The sequence below is a fragment of the Populus trichocarpa genome, chromosome 7 (genome assembly GCF_000002775.5).
Source record: "Populus trichocarpa isolate Nisqually-1 chromosome 7, P.trichocarpa_v4.1, whole genome shotgun sequence".
NCBI lineage: Eukaryota > Viridiplantae > Streptophyta > Magnoliopsida > Malpighiales > Salicaceae > Populus > Populus trichocarpa.
In genome coordinates, this window is record NC_037291.2 from 9,770,100 (window position 1) to 9,798,065 (window position 27,966).

At 34.0% G+C, this 27,966-nt stretch overlaps 1 protein-coding gene and 1 long non-coding RNA gene across 5 annotated transcripts in view; both read left to right on the forward strand.

Annotated features, from left to right (window-relative positions):
- Positions 1-27,966, forward strand: part of LOC7457170 (probable terpene synthase 6) — a 39,114-nt gene that overhangs the window by 10,116 nt on the left and 1,032 nt on the right. Inside the window, exons 1-5 of one of the 4 annotated variants that reach the window (XM_002310603.4) lie at positions 7,840-8,006; positions 8,280-8,553; positions 25,386-25,758; positions 25,902-26,120; positions 27,783-27,927. The exons of 1 other annotated variant lie outside the window; for it this stretch is intronic. In XM_002310603.4, the coding sequence (XP_002310639.4) occupies positions 7,893-8,006; positions 8,280-8,553; positions 25,386-25,758; positions 25,902-26,120; positions 27,783-27,927 (1,125 nt within the window). In that variant the 5' untranslated portion in view covers positions 7,840-7,892. Of the gene's footprint in view, positions 1-7,839; positions 8,007-8,279; positions 8,554-8,672; positions 9,046-9,189; positions 9,409-24,565; positions 24,732-25,006; positions 25,281-25,385; positions 25,759-25,901; positions 26,121-27,782; positions 27,928-27,966 lie in introns of those variants that run through there. 2 more of the 4 variants (XM_052454356.1, XM_052454355.1) reach the window with 2 other exon arrangements.
- LOC127905520 (uncharacterized) lies at positions 20,495-21,272 on the forward strand. Its single transcript, XR_008059657.1, has 2 exons — positions 20,495-20,842; positions 20,972-21,272. It is a non-coding gene; the product is annotated as an uncharacterized LOC127905520 (long non-coding RNA).

The window sequence follows — 27,966 nt, forward strand, 5'->3', positions numbered from 1 at the left end:
TAAAACCTGGCTTCATTTCCATGACTGATATATCAAATTCCTCTCCGTCTAGAATCAGTGAAAGCTGCTTGTTTAAAGTTGTGCTCAGAAGCACCTTGACTCCCATAAGTGAACCTTGACTCACACTTGTAATGTCGTAACCAATCATCTTGCCTACATCTTCTACCATGAATTCAATACATCTGCGGTTCCATGCAATCAAAGGGAGTCCCAGAATAGACACCCAAACAAATCTGTCTACTGCTTTTACTTCCCTCTTCCATGGTTTGATACTAGAGAAGTAGTTTGCCAAGGCAGAGCAACTGTTTATTAATTCTTTCTCCATGGTCTCTTTGTCTGTAAAGGTGATAACTGCTTGGCTTGCTCCTAGGAAGCGAAATCCAATTGCCTTCTTAACAGTTTTCAAAAATCATATGCTCCAGTTGTGCATAGTCCACTTCTGTGGCTATATAACCGACTAAACTTAGTAGAAACAGGGGGAGTGGGAGTTGTGTTAGGTAATTGTTTGTTGTTTTGGCTGTTGTTTGTGTGACACATAGGTTGCAAAAATTTCAAGGTGGCAGGGTGAAGAGGGGGGTGTTGTGTATGTTTAAGAGGGACGTTTGCAGGTGTTTGTGGGGTTGGATTGTAAGAGGGAGGTTTGAAAGAGGTTGCTAAGACCTGGGTTGCAAGGGAGGGGATGATAGACAAAAGGGGGAGTGCTTTGGTTGGGAGCATCGTTGCAGGGGAGGGGATGATAGACAAATGTGACTACAACAGCTTCAAAATGGACTCGGAACAGTGCTGGAATTTCTGACCGTTGCCGGTAATGTGAAAAAAAGAGGGGATCGGATAGATCTCCTCCTTTCTTCCTTTCCTGTGCCAGCTGTGTCACCGATGAAGACCTGTAAAAGAAAAGACGAAGCAACAAGTTTTGGTTTCCTTTCCTTCTCGTTTTTTGTTCTGCTTCTCTCCCTACTGATCTGTATGTTTTTTTTTCTTTTTTTTCCACTTCTCTGTTTCAGGTAGCCAGTGGGAAGACCAAGCGGCCGCTGTCGGGACTGGTTTTTTGCTAGGTCGGGTCGCGGTGGAGGGAAGAATGGTTGAACTGCTGGTGATATTTTTGGTCGTGGCTGAGAGAGGGAGAGGCTGTGGTCAATGGTTTCAGGTTGGAAGTGGAGGAGGAGCTGGAAGAACAAGGCGGACAAATCCGGGGTTTATGAGAAGTGGTGGCTGGATATCGAATTCTTCTTATCTCATCTATGCCAGTAGTTGTTGGATCTGGAGGAAGAGGAACTTGATCTTGCTTCTGTGAGCAGGCATGAAACAAAAATTTATCTCACCTTTATGCATCTTGAGGAAATGAGGAGGGAGAAGACATTGTCCGGCCAGAGCTAACTGGTAAGAACATCATCACGACCATCCTTCACATCTTCTGAATTAACTTCAATCTGGATCTCGTCCGCTAGTAGGTCGCTTATATTGGAGATATCGAGTCTTCTCTGCTTGGGGCTCAGGCATGAATTCCCATCTTCATTTCCTGTTGGCCGGCCAGATGCTTTGTTCTTTCTCTTCTCTTCTCTATCCTCTCTCTTTTATTCTCTTCTTTCTCGTTCTGTTCTCTTCTTCCCCCCGCCCTTCTTTTCTCTTCTCTACCTCTGTATTTATAGGCAAAAAAGGGTGGTGAAATGGCTGGGGTGGCTACTATGCTGCCGCCCCAAAACCGCCCTAGGGTGCATCCCCTCTTCTTCCACCATGTGGCAGGCATGTAGGGAGTTTTGTCGGCGTCTTTTAATGCTTTTTAGAGGGAGACGTCGGTGAAAACAGAGGAAGAAAAATCTTCTTATTCCCCTGCTTCACGCGTCCAGGGGAAGAAGAAGGGTTACAGTGCCATTCAAAATGGCACCGTTTCGCCCCCCCTCCTTTTGTAACAGTGGATGAAACGGCGCCGTTTTGGAAAAAACGCGTCATTTCATTTAAATGAAAATGACGCCAAACTTATGTAAAAATACAAATCAGTCTTCAATTTGTGATTTGTTCAATCAAGTCCTAAATTGCAATTTTGATTTAAAAATGCAATTGCATCCTTGCCAAAAATCAATCAGCGGCCATGAAGTTGGCCGTTTTTTTCACTTTGGTCATTGGTCTTGAATTTCTGCAATTTGACCCTCAATTGAGCAATAAACTTCTAATTTCTTCATTTTAGCCCCTGATCCGATTTTAATTACAGCCCCTATATTTACACGTGTTTTTCATTTTGGTCCTTGGTTTTAGATTTCTTCAATTAAGTCCCTAATTGCCATCAAACTTCAATATTTATGCAACTAAGCCTCTAATTTGATCAAATTAACTCTCAAAAATTATAATTTGACCCCACAACTTTAATTTCTTCTAATTATAGCCCAAATTAACTCCAAAATTAATTTTTCTTGTAATCAAAACCTCTATAAATTCAATTAAACCTTCAATAAAATTTAATTGAGTCCATAAACTTTTGATTTTGGACTTTTCTTCATCAAATTAAATTTTCTTTGTCAACAGGGCTCTTATCAATCAATGATATACTGTCAAATTTTAATTTTTATATTTTTGAACCTCCTCAACCAATTTTTAACCATTTTTAGAGCGTTATGGCATCCTCTTCTCACTGTTATATTTTTTTTATAATAGTTTATTTTTTTATTTATTTTTTTTGAAGAGAGAAAAGAAAGAACAAAAAAGTGAATTGGGGAATAACCCAAAAATGGGTTATGACAACTAGGAACCTTTTATATATGTTGTTACCCAATTTTTGACCCACCTATCTGACAAAATTTTTGAAAAATCCAAAAATAGCGAAAAACAACAAAAATCCAAAAAATATTTTTTTTAATATATTTGCATCGTTTTTAGCATTTTTAGCATCGTCTCAAAAGAATTCAAATTTTCAAAGATCTTTGGAATGCGTTCGACTTTTAACGTGTTATTTTTAAGATATTGCTCGTTTGAGTCGATGTTGATATTGCTCGTTTTTAAAAAATCCAAAAAAATAAGAAAAATCAAATTTACAAGAAAAGAAAGAAGTTGAGGGATCAAGTTTGGGGACCAAAAAATATTTTGCCTATAAATAGTAGCCTTCAACACACAAAAAAAGGGGGGGAATTTTAAGACAAAAAAAAAGATCCATAAAAAACCCTAGAGACAAAACCCTAGAATCATCTTCTCCACCCAGCAGCCGCCCTCTGGCCATCTTACCCTCAACCCCAATCTTCCAGCCGCCACCAACCCGCTCTCATTCCGTGCTCACCAACCAAACAGACCAAACAAGTCACCTTTTCTTTTCTTTCCCTGCCACCCGAAGGAGCCCCCGCCCGCCTTCTCAGCCAAAACAGCCCTACACCAGAGCCAACCTACCTCTCCACAGCTGCCCATCTCTGGTCTACCTCACAACCAAAACCAGCGCCTTTCAGCCTCCTCTTAGCAACCAACAACATATATATGTTTACTACCATTTGACGCATGATTAATTTATTCAGTTATATTGAAGCAATTTATTACTAAATATGATTATGTATTTATAGAATTTGATCAACATTTAAATTTTATTTATGATGAGATTTTAATTAATATCATGTCATGTTCATAAAGTTATGCAAATCATTAATCATCTTAAATTGATGGTTTTTATTATGAGATTTAAGCTAGTTTAATAGGATAATTTATATTTCAAAACATGTATAAATATAATAATAATAATAATACTTTTTATAAAATTTAAAGTTATGAAATTACAACAAGTTATTTTAATATCAACAATACTTTTATTAGTATTTTTATCAAAACATATTTAAATGTGTTTTTAGTTTAATTAGTAACAACTAAAAGTGTTTTTTTTTCAATCTATTTTTAAAAAAATTATAACTATTAAAGCTATTACAATATCAAATACGCACGAAGCAAATCATGCCAACCACGGATCGAACACTGACACATGCATATTTTTGTAATGATATTAGCAATTATTTTATAAATAACTATTTATTAAACTAATATGCATAATTTTTAAAATAATTTGATCATTATTTTTTAATGAGAATAAAATATTTATTTATTTTTAATTTTTATTATAAAATTAAAATTTAATTTAGTTTTCCTAGATTTATGGTTATTATATATTTTTTATATATATAGATGCATGATAGATTCATCATCTTTCAATTTTTTAATCCAAACTTACTTTGATGATCATGCTAAATGTTTATTTAAAAATAATATTTTTTTATAAAAAAGAATAAGTTTTGGTCAAAAAAATGAAATACATGAATAAGAAATTAAGTTTTTATTAAAAACATTGATTAAAATCATTATTTATACTTTTTGTTAAATAAATCATAAATGATTTATTGTCGAGTCAAAATTAAAATCACATAAAAAACCGTTTTGATTATAAAAAAATTCCATGGTTTTATTAATTCCCTTCCCTATAAGCATTTGTTTTTATTATTATATAATTAAATAAAAAATAAACTCTAAAAGAAGAGAAACATATCATTTCAAGTGTAGACATGCAGTGTATCTGATCGATCTCCCACCCAAACATGATAATGAAGGTCTGACTGCTAATATATATATTTTTCTGCAGTATCATCTTATCCTGAACGAATCCAATCTAAGGTTGCTCCTTGTTTATAAAAAAAAAATAGTATATCTTTATCATCAGCCATAGCCTATCCTGATCGATCTCTCTTACTGCTCTTGTCTGCAGAAAAACAATTACGTGGTCAGGCAGCCGGACCCTCGTCAAAATAATAAGGGTCTTGGTCGTTGAAAGGAAAAGCAATAAGACTTTGATGAATAAGTAATAATAGATGAAATTATAGAATTCAGTAATGAGGTTCACGTAATTCATTCAGGTTACAAATACAAGAAGTACAAGGCTTCTTTATAGGCCCTTGTACCGGTTTCTCCCTACAGAATAGGAGATACATATTGACAGTGATAGACATGGAATATAACTGAACAACTAAAAGTTCTAATCACAACTCTTTAGAAGATAATTACAATCTGCTACACTCCCCCTCAAGTTGGTGCATGGATATTTTTCATGCCTAACTTGTCCAATACTTGGTGAAAGGCTTTATTTGATACTGTCTTGGTGTGAATATCAGCAAGTTGATCTTGCGATCGAACATGAGGAACTTCAATTATCTTTGCTTCCAGTTGTTCTTTAATAAAGTATCTATCAATTTGTACATGCTTTGTTCGGTCATGTTGAACAGGATTGTGAGCTATGTCACATGCAGCCTTGTTATCACAGTATAATTTCATAGGAAATGTTGATGAAATCTTGAGTTCCTGCAACAAATTTTTAATCCATAGCAGCTCACATACACCTTTAGCCATACCTCTGTACTCTGCTTCCGCACTAGATCTAGCGACAACTCCCTGTTTTTTGCTTCGCCATGTAACCAGATTTCCCCCAACAAATGTCAAGTATCCTGTAGTGGAACGTCTATCATCAATTGAGCCAGCCCAATCTGCATCGGTATAGCCTTCAATATTCAAAGTGTCTCCTTTAGCGAACATAATTCCTTTACCTGGAGAAGACTTCAAATATTGTAAAATACGCATTACTGCCTTCATATGTTCTTCACTTGGAGAGTGCATAAACCTGCTAACAACACTAAGTGAGTATGCTAAGTCGGGTCTAGTATGTGCAAGATACATCAATCGTCCTACCAGCCTCTAATATTGTTCTTTATTTGCAGGAATCTGATTTGAGTGTGCACTCAACTTGACATTTTCAGCAGCAGGTGTGTCACTTGGTTTGTAGGCTAGCATGCCAACTTCATTAAGCAAATCAATTGTGTATTTTCGTTGTGACAAGAGTATACAATGTCTAGATCTCAAGACCTCAATTCCCAGAAAGTACTTTAAAGGTCCAAGATCTTTCATTTCAAATTCTCGAAAGAGATAAGTTTGCAGGGCTTCCTTTTCAACAGAGTCATTTCCTGTCACAATCATATCGTCAACATATATAATCAATATTGTGAGCTTCCCTTCCTTATGCTTTATGAATAGGGTGTGGTCAGAACTACTCTGTTGATATCCAAATGCCTTCATTGAGTTTGTAAATCTACCGAACCAAGCTCTTGGTGATTGCTTTAATCCATACAATGATTTTCGCAGTTTACAAACTTGTTTACTTCCTTCAACCTGTAACTGACATCCTGGAGGCAGCTCCATGTTGTTGTGGATCTTGCTTCAGCTATATTAGGTTGATCACACGGTTGAAGCTCAAGTGTTGTTGGCTCAATTACTGCATCCATATGTTCTGGTTCTGCTGGTTCCTTTTCTGGTGTTTCAGGTTCAGGTAAAGAGTGACTTATGTTCTCAGTTTGATGACTAAAAGACTGTATGTTAAAACTTTCCTCCCCCTGATTTGTAGTCTCTGTTGCAGGAAAGTACATCTGGTGCTCATGGAATTTTACATCCATTGTGACATATAATTTTTAAATGGGTGGATGGAAACACCGATATCATTTCTGATGAAGACCATATCCAACAAAGACACATCGAAGAGCACATGGTTGAAGTTTATGGCGGTTATGTTTTGGTATGTGTACAAAGGCAGTGCAACCAAAGACTTTTAGGGGCAGGTTTGGTGTGAGTGGTGAGGACAAACTGTGGTTTAATGTATCAAATGGTGTATGGAAGTCTAAGCTACGGGATGGGATACGGTTTATTATATATGATGCAGTTGTAAGTGACTCACCCCAGTAATGAAGGGGTATATTGGCTTCAAATAGTGTGGCTCAAACCATTTCCAGGAGATGTCTGTTTTTTCTTTCTGCAACCCCATTCTGTTAGGGGGAATAAGGGCATGTAGTTTGATGGATTATGCCCTGACACTGTAAGAATTGCTTCATCTCATGATTGACAAACTCACCACCATTATCAGTGCACAGGACCTGAATTGAAGTTTTATACTAGGTAGCAACCATTGAATAAAACTGCTTAGAAAGTGAGCACACAGCCTATTTGGTTTTCATCAGACATACCCAAGTCATCCGACTATGATCATCTATGAATGAGACAAACCAACGTGATCCATTCAAAGTTGGAACTTTTGCAGGTCCCCAAACATCAGAGTGTATAAGTGTAAATGGCAAAGGACTTTTATTCAAACTTGGGTGTGGTCATTTGTATTGAGGGTGATTTGATTCAGTGGATTTACAGGGATTTTAGAAAACCTGCTCTAATACAATATAGAATTCAGTAATGAGGTTCACGTAATTCATTCAGGTTACAAATACAAGAAGTACAAGGCTTCTTTATAGTCCCTTGTACCGGTTTCTCCCTACAGAATAGGAGATACATATTGACAGTGATAGACATGGAATATAACTGAACAACTAAGAGTTTTAATCACAACTCTTTAGAAGATAATTACAATCAGATATAATTACAATCTGCTACAGAAATAAGACTTTGATTTGCTGCAGGTTGGATCAGGAATCTCAACTCTTTTTTTTTGGTATACCGGTGCTGATCTATACAGGAATCATGAATGCATTTCGGCTTGGTCTGCTTAATTTCTGATTTAGTGTGGGTTTGTTCTGCTTGGCTTAATAGTAGGGTTATAGGTTTTCTTGTATTTCTTTTTTGTAATTAGGTTGATACCTGGACTACAATCTATGTAGCTAAAGCTCTGCTCACAGTACTGCTCATGTTTTCTCTTTTTATTATATATCTATTCTTGATTTCACCAAAAAGAAAAAGAAAAGAAGGAGAGGACTGACCAGTAATTAATATCAGGGCCTAAGCTGAGTTTTTAACCATCCAAAGTGGTCCTATAAATTGAGGTTACATGCTACTATGTTCGCCGGTCACTTCACACTTAACCAAAAATCAAGAAATAGTAGGCATCTAAGATGGCATTGCAGACAGATTTACCAGCAAACAGCATGCAGAACTTCCGTCCATTGGCTGACTTCCCTCCCACAGAATGGGGTTTTAGCTTCTTTTCGTTTTCGTTCCCAGAAATGGTAATCAAATCCTTGACTGTCATATCGTTTGTAATATCCTAATCTCATGTAGGCTTTATTTTTGCTTAATTTGTCACAAATACTAGTTGATCATACAAAAATAAAATAAAGCATGATTTTGTTGAAATAACTAGGTGTTGTAATGAAGCTAGCTAGGTGTTGTACTGAGCTCAAAACATTAACAAACACAGTGTCAGTTCTCTTTCTTATATTAAACAACATGAAAATATATCTGTATGATGCTGATGACTGGAACTTTTACTTTGCCCGCAGGAATTCGAATCATACAATAGACAAGTAGAAGAGTTGAAGAATATTGTGATGGGCATGTTAATGGCTTCTAAAAAGGATCCGGTAGAAAACGTTGAGTTTATCAACCTGCTATGCCGCCTCGGTGTATCATATCACTTTGAAACTGAGATTGAAGATCATGTAGATTATGTTCATGATGCTCTTCCCAATCTTCTTGAAAATGACGACCACGATCTCCACACTGTTGCACTTTTATTTCGAGTTCTAAGGCAATATGGATGCAAAGTGTCTTCTGGTAACGACCTAAGCATCTTGCATTTCTTCATTAATTCTATATATACATGGATTCATGTATGGGAGTAGTGTTATATATATATATATATATATATATACTGATTACTGTGTATGTATCAGATGTGTTCAAGAAATTCAAGGACACCAATGGTGAGTTCAAGAAAACCATTACCAGTGATGTGAAAGGCAATCTTAGCTTGCACGAAGCTGCCCATTTGAGTGTCAATGGAGAGCAAATCTTAGATGAAGCCTCGGAGTTTTCAAGGACAAACCTAGAGTCCTTGGCAACGCAGTCAGGCCCTCGTCTTGGAAGACACATTAAGTATGCTCTGATCCGACCGATCCACAAAACCGTTCAGAGACTCGAGGCCAGGGAATACATCTCTTTTTACGAAGAAGAAGATTTTCGAAACGAAACTTTGCTTAAATTTGCAAAACTAGATTTCAACAGGGTACAATTACTGCACCAGCAAGAGCTAAGCACACTCTCAAGGTAAATTTATTTTATAATGAGAAGGGGGTACGATTTTTCTTTTCTGTAAAAGTTAGAATCAAAGTATAGAGCAGCCATTTTTATCTCCATCTTGCAACGATGAGCATCACTGGGCCAAATTTGACGTTATTATTTATATTTCAGCTGGTGGAAAGACTTAAATTTGGTTGAAGAGTTGCCTTATGCAAGGGACAGAATTGTTGAGATGTATTTTTGGGTCAATGCAATGCACTTTGAGCCTCAGTATGCTCTTGCTCGGATCTTGTCCACAAAGCTTGGAGCTTTGATCACCGTCATAGACGACACATATGATGCGTATTCTACGTATGAAGAACTTCAACATTTTACCAAGGCTGTTATCAGGTTTGATTTATTTCCTTTTCTTTAGATTTCCATATTTTCGTAGAAAATATGTTTTCACAAAATGTTTTTCTTATTATCTTATGTCTTGATCATATTGTCAAAAAATATTTTTATGTACGGTAGGAGACTATATATCTTTATTATTATTAAATAATGGATCCTAGCTCCAACTAATTAAATCGTATTTTTTTTTCTTAATGTTTAGTTTTTTATATATATCAATCATCACAATTAATTTTAAATAGTTTTTATTAGCATAACCAAATAATTTTAAAAAGATGGTTTGATATTATAGTTGAAATTGTGTTTTCAAAATATATTTGGCTTGAAAAGTATTAGAATGATTATTTTATTTAATGTTTTCCTATTATTTTAATGTTCTATGTTATAAATTAAAAAAATCAAAAAAAAAATATTTTAATGTACTTTAAATGAAAAAACTTTTATAAAACACTCAAAAATAGAAGTTACGGCAATTCCAAATGGCCACCAAGTCCAAATATGACTATTCATTTCTTGTAGGGACTTTTCTGTAAGAAAAAATAAAATATAGGAACCAAATTTAATATTTTAAAACATTGGGGGTCATGAAAGAAATTTTTCTTTTTTCAAAAATATATTACAATTCTTCTTAAACATGGTGACAAAATAAAATAAAATCTTAAAATTATTGCTAAAACAATAAAAACAAAATCACCAACTCTCAGAAAAATCTTGACAATTAAGTATAAGTTAATAATTCTAGACCGTGAGCAAATCAAAATATTAAATTCTTTTTTCATCTTTGTGATTTTATCATAAAACAAAACATACATACATAAATAAATAAATGAAAATCCAAACACACACTCACTTTTACTATATATTTTTTTTGTTTTTTTCTTTTCTTTTCTTTTCCATCCACATTTACAAAGTACAAGTTATAAAACAACTCAAAAATAAACAATAATTACATTAAACAAACTTAAAGTTACAAAAAAAAAACAACCCCTCAAACAGAATCAAGAACAGTGCAGGGCCGGAACAGTGGTGGAACAGTGGCGGCGCGTTGCTCCACGCGCCGCCGCCACTGGCGGCGCTCCTTTTGTTTTCTCTGGTTTTGGTCGGGGGACTGTGAGCGGCTGCTCGGGTAGGGAGGAGGAAGAAGTGTGGTTTTTAGGGTTTTTGTGGTTTAGGGTTTTTTGTAGTTTTTCTCTATTTTGTAAAATTGCCCCCTCCTCTTTTTGTGTGTGTTGAAGACCTGTATTTATAGGCAAAAATGTTGCTAGGTTTCCAAACTTGGTCCCTGAACTTCTTTCTTTTTGTAAATTTGACTTTTCTTAAATTTTTTGTAGTTTTTTAAAAATGAGCAATATCAATGTCGACTCAATGAGGAAAATCAATAATTTTAAAAATGACGCGTGAAAAGTTGAACGCGTTCGAAAGACCTTTGAAAATTTAAATTCTTTTTAGACGACGCTGAAAATGCTAAAAACGATGCAAATATATTAAAAAAATGTATTTTTTGGATTTTCGATGTTTTTTTGCTATTTTTGGATTTTTCTGAAAATTTACCGAAACATGGAACAAAAATTAGGTAGGAACAATGAAATCGAAATTTCTTTTAGTCTAAGCTTAAACTAATAAATAGCCGACACATGTCGTGGCCTATAAAATATACTTTAATTAATCTAAAATAAATTAAGTGCATGAAGTTAAAATGAATCAACATTAATTATGAAAATACTTTAATTCAATATGATTTCTATTAAGGAAAGAGTCCATATATATGTAAATACATTATATATAGGGATAGTTATCATGTGTAGTACATTCCACCATTGTATTGTATACAACCCTAAAGGTATAAATACAAAGGGATGGTTGGTTTATCAATCATTCATCACAATTATACAAAAGACTCTTTCTAATCTTAAGTTGGTATCAGAGCAAAAACAAACATCCAACAGCCTTCTATCGTCCAGCAGTCTTCTTTCCCAGCAGCTTTCTTTCATACTTCTCCCTTACATCCAGTTCTCTTCTTCCAGCAAAAATCAAGAACGTGTTCTGCCAATCTTCTTCCTCCTATGGACAATCAAGAACTTCATTATTCTGCTGCATCTGCACCCCAATCTTCTTTCTCCATTATGGCGCCAACAGCCACCTATGGTGTGTCCCCTGCTGTTGCCATCATATCTCTTCCTAACACGCAACAAGTAATGTCTTTAAAACTCTCCAATACCAACTTTTTGTATTGGAGGATGCAGATGAAGCCGTTCCTCTTGGGACAAGGCGTATACTCTTTTGTTGATGGCACATCAACATGTCCTCCTCCTCATCTGGAATCTTCTGCAGTATCTTCATCCTCTGTCAATCCTGCATACTTGACATGGAAGCAGCAAGATCACCTAATCATGAGTGCCCTCTTATCTTCTCTCTCGGTGGAAGTTCTGCATTTAGTGGTGGATTGTAACACCTCCCATGATATCTGAAGAACGCTGGAAACAACTCTTGCGTCCCCTTTAAATTCCAAGATCATGCAGCTTCACGGTTCCTTCCAAAAGCTACGCCAGCAAGATGATTCTGCCAACACCTACTTGCAGAAGGCAAAAGCATTGTTTGATGAACTTGATGCGACTGGTAGACCAATCTCCTTGGCAGAATTCAACCTATATGTGTTTTGGGGGTTACATAGCGAATTTAAAGATCTTGTCACCAGCTTGTCTACCAAGGCTGACCCCATCTCCTACACTGATCTCCATAGCAGTCTACTTACACATGAATTTCTTCACAAAGCTGCTCTCCAACCAGCAGTAACAGCACCTCTATTACCAACCCCACTGTAGCAACCAGCTGCTTTCTTTGTGCAGAATCACTTGGGCTTCAATAATGCTAGACGAGGCAGGTTTCGTGGGGGCTGGGTAAATAATAATAATCGCAACAATGTTTATCGTGGAAATAATGAAAACAACAGTTATACCTCAGGTCACCAATTTGGGCAACAAGGACACCGATTCTCCTCATGACAGTTTTCTCGATCTCCCTCTCGGCTATCAGGACAATTTGGGCAGCAAGGTAATCGCTTTGGTGGGTATAATCGCAGTGTAAAATGCCAGTTGTGTTATGAGTATGGGCATACTGCCCAATAGTGCTCTCAGTTGGCTAATCATCCTCTTCAAGCCAGTGCCAATCTTGCATTTAATAATGCTCCTGCAACATCTCCTATCACATGGTTTCCTGATACGGGCGCAAATCATCATGTAACGCCAGACATTGCGAGTATGACGAGTTCAGAACCTTACCTTGGTAATGATCATCTGCATGTTAGTGATGGTCAGGGCCTTTTTATTTCCAATATTGCTCACTCTAAAATTCATTCCCCAAAACGCACCTTTACTTTATCCAATATTTTACATGTTCCTGCCATTTAAAAACCTCTGCTATCTGTTCAAAACTTTTTCCTTGAGAATAACGTGTTTTTTGAATTTCATTCCTGTTTCTTTTATATTAAGGACCTTATGACAAAGGAAGTGCTTCTTTCCGGTCAGAGTAGAGATGGTCTATATGTTTTGTCCAAGTCGTCTGTCATGTCATTGCCTCAGGCTTTCTCATCTACATGTCTCTCTACTTCCGCTGATATCTGGCATCGTCGACTTGGGCATCCAAGCCCACGCATTCTGCATTTGTTGGTGAAAAATAAAAAAGTGTCATGTATGACAAAATGTTTTAATTTCAATTGTCCTGCATGTTCTTTGGGCAAGTCGTGTCGTCTGACTCTAAAAACTACGGGTCATCAAACTCTAGCTCCTCTTGATTTAATTTTTAGTGATGTCTGGGGTCCTTCCCCTATGTTGTCATCAGATGGTTTTTGCTATTTTTTTTATTTTTGTGGATGCCCATACAAAGTTTATCTGGTTTTATCTGATGGTTGCTAAGTCTGATGTTTTTCATATTTTTCATTAGTTTCAAGCGCTCGTTGAGCGCCAATTTTCTTTAAAAATAAAATCTGTTCAAACAGATTGGGGTGGTGAATACCAAAAACTCAATACGTATTTTAAAACAATAGGTATTCATCACCGTGTGATCTGCCTGCACACCCATGAACAAAATGGCATGGTTGAACGTCGTCATAGACATATTATCGAAACTAGACTTACCCTTCTTGGGCAATGTCACGCTCCCCTTAAATATTAGAGCTATGCCTTTGAAAGCTTTGTTTACTTGATTAATCGCATGCCAACTCTGGTTCTTAATTATAAGAGTCCTTTCGAATGTCTTTTAAAATCATCTCCTGATTATGCTTTTCTTCGTACGTTTGGGTGTCTTTGTTTTCCATTCCTCCGTCCATACAATACTCATAAGTTAGATTTTCGTTCATCTGCTTGTGTTTTTCTAGGATATAGTAACTCTCATTTAGGTTATCGATGTCTTGACTTGACATCCAAACGTATTTATCTTGCTCGTCATGTCCGGTTTCATGAACATGTTTTTCCTCTTGGTAAATCTGAACAAATTGCAGTCCCACCTACACATCCTACTGCCGCCACTATACCGGTTACTTTATATCATCCAAAGCCACCATCTTCAGCCCTTCCACCGTTACCCCCCACACCACCTACATCTCATTTGGCTCCCTTACCATTATCTGCATGTTATTATCATGATCATGTTGTAGGTACAGGTTCAGATTTGCCACCCTCGCATGCAGTACAGGTTCAGATCGCTCCTTTCAGCTCCCCTGGTTCTTCCCCTGCTGGTTCCCCTATTCTGGCAATGACTCCAGCAGATTCTACAGTTGGTTCTACCCCACGGCCTGCACATATATTGAGCTCCTCATCAGGTTCTTCCTCTGATTCCTCTCATAGAATTAATCTATGTGTTGATCTGTCGAAATTCCAGCTTCAGCAGATACCGGCCAGTGTTGATAACACAACTCCTCCCAGCCGGCCCGTCTCCATCCTATGGTGCTTTGACCATGTCCACCAAAGGATGCTAACTTCAGTGTTGCAACGTTACCTCAACAGGAGCCGCTGTCCTTTAAGGATGCCAACAGGTATTTGGTTTGGCATAATGTCATGCAGGAGGAAATTCGGGCACTTCACTCTAATCATACTTGGTCATTGCTGCCCTCTCATCCATCTATGAATATGATTGGTAGTAGGTGGGTTTACAAGATTAAACGCCACGCCGATGGTCGGATTGACCAATATAAAGCACAGTTGGTTGCCCGCGGCTTCTCTCAGCAAGAGGGGATTGATTATTTGGAGACGTTTAGCCCAGTGGTTAAGCCTACAACGGTATGTCTTGTGCTCACTATTGTTGTCTTGTATGGCTGGAATATTCACCAATTGGATGTTCATAATGCTTTCTTGAATGGCATTCTTCAAGAGGAGGTATACATGGCACAACCACCGGGGTTTGCTGATTCTGCTATGTCATCTCATGTGTGTCGTCTTCATAAATCTTTGTATGGCTTGAAACAAGCACCTCAAGCTTGGTACAACAGGTTGAGCGAGTTCCTCCTTTCCATTGGATTTCAGGCATCCAAGGTTGACACTTCTCCGTTTATTCTCTCTCTCAATGGTGCCATGATTTATTTGCTTGTGTATGTGGATGATATTTTACTAACCGGGAGTAACTCAGCCTTGCTTCATAGATTGATTACTTTACTACAAACAGAATTTAAGCTTCGGGATATGGGTTTTGTTCATTTCTTCTTGGGCATTGAAGTTAAACCTACAACTATGGGTATCTTGTTAAGTCAACACAAGTATGCACTCGATATTATCCAACGAGCAGGTATGGCTTCCTGCAAACCAGTTGATACTCCTCTGTCTACCTCCTCTAAACTAGGAATTGTGCCTGGTACTCTTCACTCTAATCCGACACGGTATCGACAGATTGTTGGAGCACTGCAATATCTTACTTTCACTCGACCTGATATTTGCTATGCAGTCAACAAAGTATGTCAATTTATGCATGCCCAAACTGATGATCATTAGGCTGCTGTTAAACGTATCCTACGTTACCTACAGGCTACAGCAACCTATGGTCTGCACATTACTCGAGACTCTCTTTTGACTCTTCATGGTTTCACAGATGCTGATTGGGCAGGTAGTATTGACGATCGAAAATCAACAGGTGGTTATCTTGTATACCTTGGTTCTACACCTATCTCATGGAAATCCGGGAAACAACGCACTGTTGCTAGATCTTCTACAGAAGCAGAATACAAAGCCTTGGCTGATGGTACTGCTGAAATTTTATGGATTCGTTCTTTATTGGCAGAACTTCGGATTTCCACTTCGTCCATGACTACTTTATGGTGTGATAACTTAGGGGCCACTTTCTTATCTGCCAATCCAGTGTTCCATGCTCGTACTAAACATGTTGAAGTTGATTATCATTTTGTCCGTGATCGCGTTGCTAAGAGAGAAATTCAGGTACGGTTCATCTCTTCAAAGGATCAACTCGTGGATGTTCTTACCAAACCTCTCCCTCCAGTCTCATTTGCTTATTTTAGATCCAGGCTTCGAGTGGAATCTCCACCTTCAGCTTGACGGGGTGTATTAAGGAAAAAGTCCACATATATGTAAATACATTATATATAGGGATAGTTATCATGTGTAGTACATTCCACCATTGTATTGTATACAACCCTAAAGGTATAAATACAAAGGGATGGTTGGTTTATCAATCATTCATCACAATTATACAAAAGACTCTTTCTAATCTTAACCATTTCAATTATTGAAGCATGATTATGGGCAAAGCCATATATCCGAAGCCTTGATGATTAGATGCACGATTTAGGAGAAATCACCATGGGAGCTTGAGGAAAAACTATAGGTAGCTAGGGAGTAGACAAAGGACCAAGGCTCAGGGAGGAGGGCATGACATGGAAGGATAAAGTGATGTTATTTAAAAGGGTGTTGGGAAATATGATAGAAATTGTTTTTTAAAATATTTTTTATTTGAAAATCTATTAAAATAATTTTCATTTTTTAAAATTATTTTTATAGCAATATATTAAAATGATTTAAAAAAATTAAATTTTACCCATCTTCCATTTAGAACACAATATCAAACAGAAGCTAACAAATTAAATAAGAAAATGGGTTTACCCTACTACAATATCAAACTCGTTTGGTTACTATCTACTTTGTGGTTTTGCGGAAGGGCCGACTAAAAATTGAGGTAAAACCTATATATATTGGTTTTAGAGATTGTCAATAATATTGAAATGCCTAATTTTCCAACACCATTGCAATACCACATTCATTTGATATGGTCCTTCTTGTTAGGATTATTGTCATTAATGTGCAACAATCATCAATAAACTGCACTATCCATTGACAATGAAGCATATCTGCAGCCTATTACCATTGTCAAAGGCTACAATGATGGGTTGTTGGTGGCAGCTGCTAATGTCAAAAGAAGCTACACCAACCATTGACCTTTGGCTATCATTGTTGACAAAGGAGCAAGAGGAGCTATCATTGAAGCCTATAAATAGAGGCATCATTTGGAGAGCAAAAATGAGAGAGTGTAGAGCCAAGAATGCGAGGAATATAAGAGAGAGTGAGCTGTCAAGGGCAACAAGCAGTGGCTGCCATTGCAGCGCTGCTAAGAGAAAAGATGAGTGATGGGAGTTGAGTAGAGTGGATGATTCATCCTCCTTTATTGTTGTAAAATCTTGTTCTCTCCCTGTATAATAAGAATGGCTTCTCCCATAAATATAGATAGTTTATCAAACCACATTAAATATTATATACCAACATATTAAGTCTCTAATAGACAATGATCATGAACACTACCGGTCCGCCAGGAGAAACCCCCAACACTTTTAGCATTATGATCATTTCTCCATGGAAGCGGGCACACCTAATTCTGCTTCAGAAAACATGTTGCTCTCGATTTCTTGTATTTGTATATTTATGTAGGTGTAAGTCACAATTTGCTTATTGATCATGGATTCTTGCAAAATAAATATACAAAAAACAAGGCAGTGGTGTCTTTATTTTAGGGTTCATGGACATGGATAGTTTGTGTGATAAAATTCTTATTATGATGCTCCATTCCTGAAGGCACGTATTGATGCAGGCTGACATTCATTGATTTTTCAGAATCATTACCTCTGTGTTGCGTTTTGCGATAGGTAACAGATGCGGGGATGCCTATTAGGTTACTGTTTGTCTGGTCTTAGTGATTATAATATCATTGTCTCGTGCCATGCTACACGATATATCAATTTTTTTAACATAAAAAAATATTTAATTATTACTAATATTTTTTCTAATACAAAACATATTTTAAATCATATAGGAATTATTTCAATGTTATTTACTTATTTTTTCACAACCCGAACGCCCATTTGATGCAATTTAAATTTTTTTTATGATGGAATTTTAAATTGATATCATGCCATGTTCATAAAGTTATGCAAATCATTAATCATCTTAAATTGATGATTTTCATGATGAGATTTAAGCTAGTTTAATAGGATAATTTATATTTCAAAACATGTATAATAATAATAATAATAATATTTATATTCTTATTTGGATCAACTTTGCAATTATATTTATTATTAGTATATTTTATTTTTGTTAAACTACCCCTTTGCCTTATGCTTATTCTTTTCTGCCACACAAACCAACACTTTATCACACTTAACTTTCAACAAATTCGAATCCATTGTTGGGTTTTGTAAAGATATCAACGGTTCTACGTCTGCCAAGTATCAAAATATTAGAAATTAATATTGTTAGAATGCTATTAGTATTGTTTGTTAGTTAAGTGAATCTGTTAGTATTATTTCAGTGCAAAAAGAAAGAGCAAATACCGTGTAGTATCTTTTTAATACTGCATAAATAAACTGAGAATTAGTGATATGAACATTTAAGCAAAAGCAAATAATAAAACAGTGCTAGAATTCGTCTTCTGCTTCTCTGTATAACAGATTCATTCTTTGTTTTTCTTCCTTTCTACTCTTTACTCTTTTTTTTATTTCTGTTTCATTTTTATATAAATATTACTGGCTATCAGGTTTAATTTTGGATTATCTACCCCAGAACTTGTTAGACATATATATTCGTAGAACTTATCTAGCCCGAAAATATGAGAAATTTCATTTTGTATTTAAGGTGAATACAGTATTAGATAAAATTATAAATAGATTTTTTAAAAATATCTAAGAGAACTATTTGTTAAATGAAGTGGTCGGCTCTAAATCTAGTGGAAGTCTCCATTGTTTTGTAATAAGTTTATAGTTTGGATGGATTAGATTTCGATTTGCAGTTTGTTTGTAGCGCCCAACGATCTTGAATGACAAAGCACGTAAATCCAAACATTTTCAATTCAGGATACAGAGAAATTAATCTTTGTTAATTCCACTTTCCTTGAGATTTACGCCGGGATGCAGTAGTAATTAGTGATACAAATTAACAAATTAATTCAGAATTAAGTAACTCTTGTTTAGTACCTCTTGTTTAAGTATTATTAGTTTCAATTAATTAAGTTAAATTACGTCTTCATACAGACTAAAACGATACATCCACTTTTATTATAATAAAATCAATATTGGTCATTTAAGTATGTATTTAATTGCAAAGTTTATGAATTCATTGAAAGTAATAGAAAACTTATTCTATAACTATTTGAGCTGAAAAGGAGAAAAAAAGTGTAATTCTAATAAAAAATCTAATTTTCTTATTCATATATTTTTTTATAATTTTGTTTATGGGAAGTATTGTTTTTTAAGAAAAAAAACTTATAACAATCGTAAAACTAGTTTTAACCAAAAAAAAATCTTGAATCAATTATTTTTACATATTTATATGAAAAATATATCAACAATGAATTCGATAAAGTTATTTAAACAATTACAACAAATTAAAACTAAAAAAATATATATTTTATTCTCCTTCAATATTAATGAGAAATTATTTTAAAAAATTTGCATATCAATTTTAATTGATACTAATCTTAGGAATGTTAGCTATCTTAAGCCAGTCCTCTCCTAAATCTTTTTTTTTTTCTATATTTCTTATGTCTTAATAATAACATACTTTTTATAAAATTTAAAGTTATGAAATATAACAAGTCATTTTAATATCAACAATACTTTCATTAGTATTTTAACAAAACATATTTAAATGTTTTTTTAGTTCAATTAGCAACAACTAAAATTGTTTTTTTTTAATTTATTTTTTTAAATCATAACTATTAAAGTTATTATAATATCAAACACACACAAAGCAAATCACGCTAACCACGGATCGATCACTAACACATGCGTATTTTTATAATGATATTAACAATTATTTTATAAATAACTATTTATTAAACTAATATACATAATTTTTAAAATAACTTTATCATTATTTTTTAATGAGAATAAAATATTTATTTATTTTAATTTTTCTTATAAAAATTTAATTTATTTTTCTTAGATTTATGGTTATATATATATATATATATATATATATGAATGATAGATTCATGATCTTCCGATTAAAATTTCAATTTTTAATCGAAACTTACTGTCATGATCATGCTAAATTTTTATTTAAAAAATAATATTTTATTATAAAAAAGAATAAGTTTTGGTAAAAAAAAAGAGACACATGAATAAAAAATTATTTTTTATTAAAAACATTGCTTAAAATCATTATTTATACTTTTTGTTATATAAATCATAAATTATTTATTGTCAAGTCAAAAAAATTCCATGGTTTTATTAATTCCCTTCCCTATAAGCATTTGTTTTTATTATTATATAATTAAATAAAAAATAAACTCTAAAAGAAGAGAAACATATCATTTCAAGTGTAGACATGCAGTGTATCTGATCGATCTCCCACCCAAACATGATAATGAAGGTCTGACTGCTAATATATATATTTTTCTGCAGTATCATCTTATCCTGAACGAATTAAAAACTGCTCAGTTCAGTGAATCCCTGTAGATTGTGTCTAAGATTACTGTGGATTACTGTGCTATTTTTACTGTGGATTCAAAGCCTTTTTTCTTTCGTTAGTTTTGGTGGCTACGTGGCAAGCTCCCTGCCATATTTCTCCTTGTCTTTTTCAACAGGTTACAGCTTTCCCATCTCTCTATTTTTGCACCAGAGAACGCCTTAGAGATCAACCAAACAACGCGTTCGTAGTTTTAGATCCACTTTGCAAGCACAGTCTGTGCAGCCCTTCTATCTCCCAACCCAGAACCATCAATGTTCTGATTTGCTTCTTCGTGGTCTTCTGGTGCAATGCGAGGCTGTCTAGAGATTTGCTTACATGCTCCTTTCTTGAGGGAGTGTGAGCATTTCTTTGTTAGTGTAGCTCGGCTGTGCGAGTTTTAGTAGCTCTGTGTGCGGCTTTAATATCTTTGAGCTGTTTTTTTCTTTTTTTTTTGCATCGGTGGTTCTTTTAAGGAGAAGAAACGTCTGTATTAGGTGAGTTGGTGAGTTTAGATGGGTTTAGGAGTGGCTTGGCTTGTTCTTGGTGAGGTTTTGATTTTTTTATATTGTTGATTGTTGCAGCATTTGTGGCCTCTGATATTTTAAAATTGTTGGGTGTTGCAGGATTTGACGTGAGTGTTGCAGGATCAGGATTTGGGACCTTTTATTTTTTATAATCGGTAGGTATTTGCAGGCTCCAGCATGGTTGTTCTAGTGCTTGGCATGGAGGTTGCAGGGCTTGGTATTAAATAAATATAGTTGTACCAGGTTACTTGTTGGTTTTTTATTAACATTAAACTAAAATTAATAAGTGTTTTATGGTGCAGTTGACAATGAAATGATTTTTTTTTGTTTTTATACAGTTATGGTTTTATTTATTTCTTTTCTTTGTATTTTTTTCTTTTAATGAATTTTTTTTATTTAATTCAGTTTGTTAATGTTTTTTTTTATTTAGTTATCAGACTTTCATGACACGGATCCCGAGTTTGATGGGTTAATCTAGTTTGACGAGTTAACCCGAATTTTTTTTTATTTTTTTTAATTAATTTTTTTTATTTAGTTTAGTTTGTTAATGTTAAATTTTTTTCTATTTAATTATTAGATTTTCATGACACGTATCCCAGGCTTGACGGGTTAACCAAGTTAATTCTGGGTTAACCAGTTAATTTTTTTTTCTATTTAGTTATCAAGCTTTCATGACGCGAATCCCAGGTTTGACAGGTTAACCTAGTTAATTCGGATTTTTTTCTTTTTCTTCATTAGTTTTTCTTTCTAATGGTTTTTTTTCTTTGTTTTTTTAAATTATCACACTTTTATGACACGACCTTGCAGCCAGAACCACATCTAAGGCTCTTAGGTCCGGTGTTGCAGCCAGACTCACTTAAACTTGAGTCATGTGAGTTTAATATTATTATTAATATTATAAATATTACTCTTGGGTCAAGTGTTGCAGTTAGACCAAAGGCTCTTGGGCATATCTTTGTAAAAAGACCTAACACTCTTAAATTTTAGCCTTTTTTGATATTTTTTATACAAGAAAAAAAAAATTAACCTATGGCATGTGCCTTTGTTTTTTTCTTTTTTCTCTTTTCCTTTTTAAGCCTTTTACTGTGGACTGTACAGTGCAGTCCACAGTGAAAAAACTGATGTCTTTAGATTTTTTTTTGTTTTTTTTCTTTGTTTTTCAATTAATTTTTTTTTAAATTTAGTTTCTTAATATTAAATTTTTTATATTTAATTATCAGACTTTCATGACACAAATCCCAGGTTTGACGGGTTAACCCGGTTAGTTCAGATTTTTTTTCATTTCTTCATTAGTTTTTTTCTTCATGTAGGTTTTTTTTCTCTTTGCTTTTTCCTTTTTAATTAATCTTTTTTTTAACTTATTTCATTAATATTAAAAAACATTTCTATTTAGTTATCACACTTTCATAACACGAATCCCAGGCTTGACGGGTTAACCTGATTTCGCGGGTTAATCCAGTTGATTCAGATTTTTTTTCTTTTTCCTCATTAGTTTTGTTCTTCCGATTTCATCTTTTAATATTGTATGCAGTCCATAGTAAAAAAACTGATGCCTTTAGTATTTATTTTTTGCTTTATTTTTATTTTTATGACTTTCATTGTGGACTGCACAGTGGAGTCCACAATGAAAAAGCTAATGCCTTTTTTTTTTAATTATTTTTTTATTTAGTTTGTTGATATTAAAAAAAATTTCTATTTAGTTATCAGATTTTCATGACACGGATCTCAGGTTTGACGGGTTAACCCAGTAAATTTAGATTTCTTTTTCTTTTTCTTCATTAGTTTTTTTCTTCTTATAAGTTTTTTTCTTTTATTTTTTCTTTTTATTTAATATTTTTTATTTAATTTAGTTCATCAATATTAAAATTTTTTCTATTTAGTTATCGACTGATGCCTTTAGTTTTTATTTTTTTTTCTTTTTGCTTTTTTGTTGTTTTTATGCCTTTGACTGTGAACTGCACAATGCGATCCACAGTGAAAAGGCTGATACCTTTTTGTTTGTTTTTTTTCCTTTTTAATTAATTTTTTTTGTTTAATTTAGTTTGTTAATGTTCAATTTTTTTCTATTTAGTTATCAAACTTTCATGACACGGAACCTGGGTTTAACGAGTTAACCTGGTTTGACGAGTTAGCCCAGTTAATTCTGTGTTAACCTGTCAATTTTTTTTTCTATTTAGTTATCAAAATTTTACGACACGAATCCAAGGTTTGACGGGTTAACCTGGTTTGAAGGGTTAACCCAGTAAATACAGATTTTTTTTCTTTTTCTTCATTAGTTTTTTTCTTCATTTTTTTAATTAATCTATTTAATTATCATGCTTTTATGACACGACCTTGTAGCTAGACCCACATCCAAGGCTCTTGAGTCCGGTGTTGCAGCCAGACCCACTTAAACTTGAGTCATGCAAGTTTAATGTTATTATTAATATTATAAATATTACATTTGGGTTAGGTGTTATAGTGACACCCAAGACTCTTGAGTATAATTTTACAAAAAAACTTAACACTTTTAAATCTTAAATTTTTTTAATATTTTTTATGCAAAAAAAAATTAATTCATAACATCGCACGGTTTATGAAACTAGTATCTCATTATAGCGTGAGAGCTCCATACGTGCCCCCACCACACACAGCCGAAGCCACAAAAATCCATGGTATCCAAAAGACCGCACAGCAAAGCATTTTTGCTCCTTTTCAGGAAAACTGCTTATAACTACACGGGGGGCGCCTGTTGATTCTCTTCTCTTCTTGGAGTTTGAGCTCACGAAACAACACCCCTCTGTGATTTTCTTCCCTTTTGATCCGTCTGACCCCTCTAGCCCACGGTCTGGTCCCCTCATTAGCTATGCCATGGCACACAGTAAACTCCTCAACTTAGAAATCATACATATTAAATACGTGGTTAATTGGCAGGTTAATTTAAGATTTATTTAATTCCGGGTTTTGGTAGAGTTTTAAATAATCAAAACCTAGTCCAATCTAAGGCTGCTCCTTGTTTATAAAAGAGAAAATAGTATATCTTTATCATCAGCCTTAGCTAGCCTATCCTGATCGATCTCTCTTACTGCTCTTGTCTGCAGAAAAACAATTACGTGGTCAGGCAGCCGGACCCTCGTCAAAATAATTAGGGTCTTGGTCGTTGAAAGGAAGAGAAATAAGACTTCGATAAATAAGTAATAATTCACCAGGACTGACCAATAATATCAGGGCCAGTTTTTAATTATAAAAGAATCATTTTAATTAAGAGTTAGATAAAATCTTAAAATATAATTTATATTATTTTTTAATATATCAAGTGGCAAAGACGGGGCTAATAAGAGCTCCGGCCCTCTAAGAAAATGTTTTTTCCAGTCACTATCTTGACAATGTTTATAATTTTAGTAGTAAAATAACTTAAATTTTAGCTCTTTTAGAATAATTTTTTTAATTTGGCTCTCTTTAAAAAAAAATTCTTCGTTCTCCTCTAAACACACCCCCTCAAGTAAAAGTTCTTTAAATTTGAAACTTACATAGGTTTATATTTTGTGATTAATTTTTTTTATTATATAAACAAGAATGATAAGATTTAAACTCGTGACTGCTTGGTATTTAAATCTTTAATACCATATAAAAAAATAAAATTATAAAATATAATTTATATTATTTTCAAACATTAACCATCCACCTATAAAATGAGGTTACATGCTACTATGTTCGCCGGACACTTCACACTTAACCAAAAATCAAGAAATAGTAGGCATCTAAGATGGCATTGCAGACAGATTTACCAGCAAACAGAATGCAGAACTTCCGTCCATTGGCTGACTTCCCTCCCACTGAATGGGGTTTTAGCTTCGTTTCGTTTTCGTTCCCAGAAATGGTAATCAAATCCTTGACTGTCATATCGTTTGTAATATCCTAATCTCATGTAGGCTTTATTTTTGCTTAATTTGTCACAAATACTAGTTGATCATACAAAAATAAAATAAAGCATGATTTTGTTGAAATATAACTAGGTGTTGTAATGAAGCTAGCTAGGTGTTGTACTGAGCTCAAAACATTAACAAACACAGTGTCAGTTCTCTTTCTTATATTAAACAACATGACAATATATCTGTATGATGCTGATGACTGGAACTTTTACTTTGCCCGCAGGAATTCGAATCATACAATAGACAAGTAGAAGAGTTGAAGAATATTGTGATGGGCATGTTAATGGCTTCTAAAAAGGATGCGGTAGAAAACGTTGAGTTTATAAACCTGCTATGCCGCCTCGGTGTATCATATCACTTTGAAACTGAGATTGAAGATCAAGTAGATTATGTTCATGATGCTCTTCCCAGTTTTCTTGAAAATAATGACCACGATCTCCACACTGTTGCACTTTTATTTCGAGTTCTAAGGCAATATGGATGCAAAGTGTCTTCTGGTAACGACCTAAGCATCTTGCATTTCTTCATTAATTCTATATATACATGGATTCATGTATGGGAGTAGTGTTATATATATATACTGATTACTGTGTATGTATCAGATGTGTTCAAGAAATTCAAGGACACCAATGGTGAGTTCAAGAAAACCATTACCAGTGATGTGAAAGGCAATCTTAGCTTGCACGAAGCTGCCCATTTGAGTGTCAATGGAGAGCAAATCTTAGATGAAGCCTTGGAGTTTTCAAGGACAAACCTAGAGTCCTTGGCAACGCAGTCAGGCCCTCGTCTTGCAAGACACATTAAGTATGCTCTGATCCGACCGATCCACAAAACCGTTCAGAGACTCGAGGCCAGGGAATACATCTCTTTTTACGAAGAAGAAGATTTTCGAAACGAAACTTTGCTTAAATTTGCAAAACTAGATTTCAACAGGGTACAATTACTGCACCAGCAAGAGCTAAGCACACTCTCAAGGTAAATTTATTTTATAATGAGAAGGGGTACGATTTTTGTTTTCTGTAAAAGTTAGAATCAAAGTAAAGAGCAGCCATTTTTATCTCCATCTTGCAACGATGAGCATCACTGGGCCAAATTTGACGTTATTATTTATATTTCAGCTGGTGGAAAGACTTAAATTTGGTTGAAGAGTTGCCTTATGCAAGGGACAGAATTGTTGAGATGTATTTTTGGGTCAATGCAATGCACTTTGAGCCTCAGTATGCTCTTGCTCGGATCTTGTCCACAAAGCTTGGAGCTTTGATCACCGTCATAGACGACACATATGATGCGTATTCTACGAATGAAGAACTTCAACATTTTACCAAGGCTGTTATCAGGTTTGATTTATTTGTTTTTCTTTAGATTTCCATATTTCCGTAAAAAATATGTTTTCACAAAATATTTGTCTTATTATCTTATGTCTGGATCATATTGTCAAAAAATATTTTTATGTACGGTCAATTTAAAATATTATAGGAGACTGTATATCTTTATTATTATTAAATAATGGATCCTAGCTACAACTAATTAAATCGTATTTGTTTTCTTAATGCTTATTGTTTATATATACCAATCATCACAATTAATTTTAAATAGTTTTTATTAGCATAACAAAATTATTTTTAAAAGATTGTTTAACATTACGGTAGAAATCATGTTTTAAAAGTATATTTATCTTGAAAAGACATTAAACTGATATTTTTAGTTCTTTTTTCTATTATTTTGATGTTCTAGTGTCATAAATAAAAAAATCTAAAAAAAAAATATTTTAATATATTTTCAAGCGAAAAAACTTTTATAAAACACTTAAAAATAGAAGTTATCGCACTTCCAAATAGTCACCAAGTCCAAATATGACTATTCATTTCTTGTAGGGACTTTTTTGTAAGAAAAAATAAAATATAGAAACCAAATTTAATATTTTAAAACATTTCATTCATTAACGAAAGTATTTTATATCAAAAAGATATTACAGTTCTTCTTAAACATGATGACAAAATAAAATAAAAAAAATCTTAAAATTACTGCTAAAACACTTGCCTCCTTAAAAAAAAAATCACCAACTCACAGAAAATCTTGATAATTAAGTAAATATTGCAATGGAAATGACAAGAAAAAAAAATCATAAATAATATTATTGGCTACAAATAATGTTTAACTAAAATTCGAAAGATATGAAATTGAGTTGAGATTTCACTTTAGTATCTTTGACTTATTAATTCTAACTTATGCAACTCTCTTCTTTTAATATGTTGTTTTGAGTTATTTTAAGCACTACCAAATTTAATAGTTTTATCAACAAAATTTTTTATCAGTATTTGTACTAACATTTCATTCGGCAATATTTTTACTAACAGATTTACGAACAGAAACCATTCGTCGGTAATGTCATTTCTGTCGGTATTTCTATCAGTAAAAAAAAAAGTTGTTTTCATAGATGGAATATGCATGCTAAAAAAAAAACATTATCCACTTTAATACACCGACAGAATAATTCCGTCAAGGATTGGTAGTGGTATTTATTGTAATTTTATTTTAACCCTTTATAAAATACCGACAAAATTTGTCATCTCAGAAAAAAAAAATCACCAACTCTCAGAAAAAACTTGACAATTAAGTAAATATTGCAATGGAAATGATTAGGAAAAAAAATCATAAATAATATAATTGGCTACAAATAATTTTTTAATTAAGTTCAAAAGATATGAAATTGAGTTGAGATTTCACTTTAATCAAAAGTGTATTTTATTTTTTACTTAATAATTCTAACTTATGCTAACTCTCTTCTTTTAATATGTTGTTTTGAGTTATTTTATGCTAGTCGCACTTAAAATTTAACTCTTGTTTATGAAAAATAATAGCTCATTTTTATAATGTTGTTTATGAAAAAAATACCTCTTAAAATATAACTTAAAAACAAGATTTACTCTCTATAAATCGTGTGATACGGGTTCTTTGTATTGTTGAATTACAAAGGTTAATTTCTTAAAACATTCCAGATGCAATATCGATGCCATCGATCAGCTACCCACGGATTCCATGAAAGCTCTTTATAGGGCTCTCTTAAGTTATTTTGATGACGTTGCAAATGAAGTTAGCAAGAATGGAAAATCCTTTACTGCTGTCAATTATGTGAAGGAGGAGGTAAGATTCAGTTTCTTTTTTCCGGTATCGTTTTGGAGT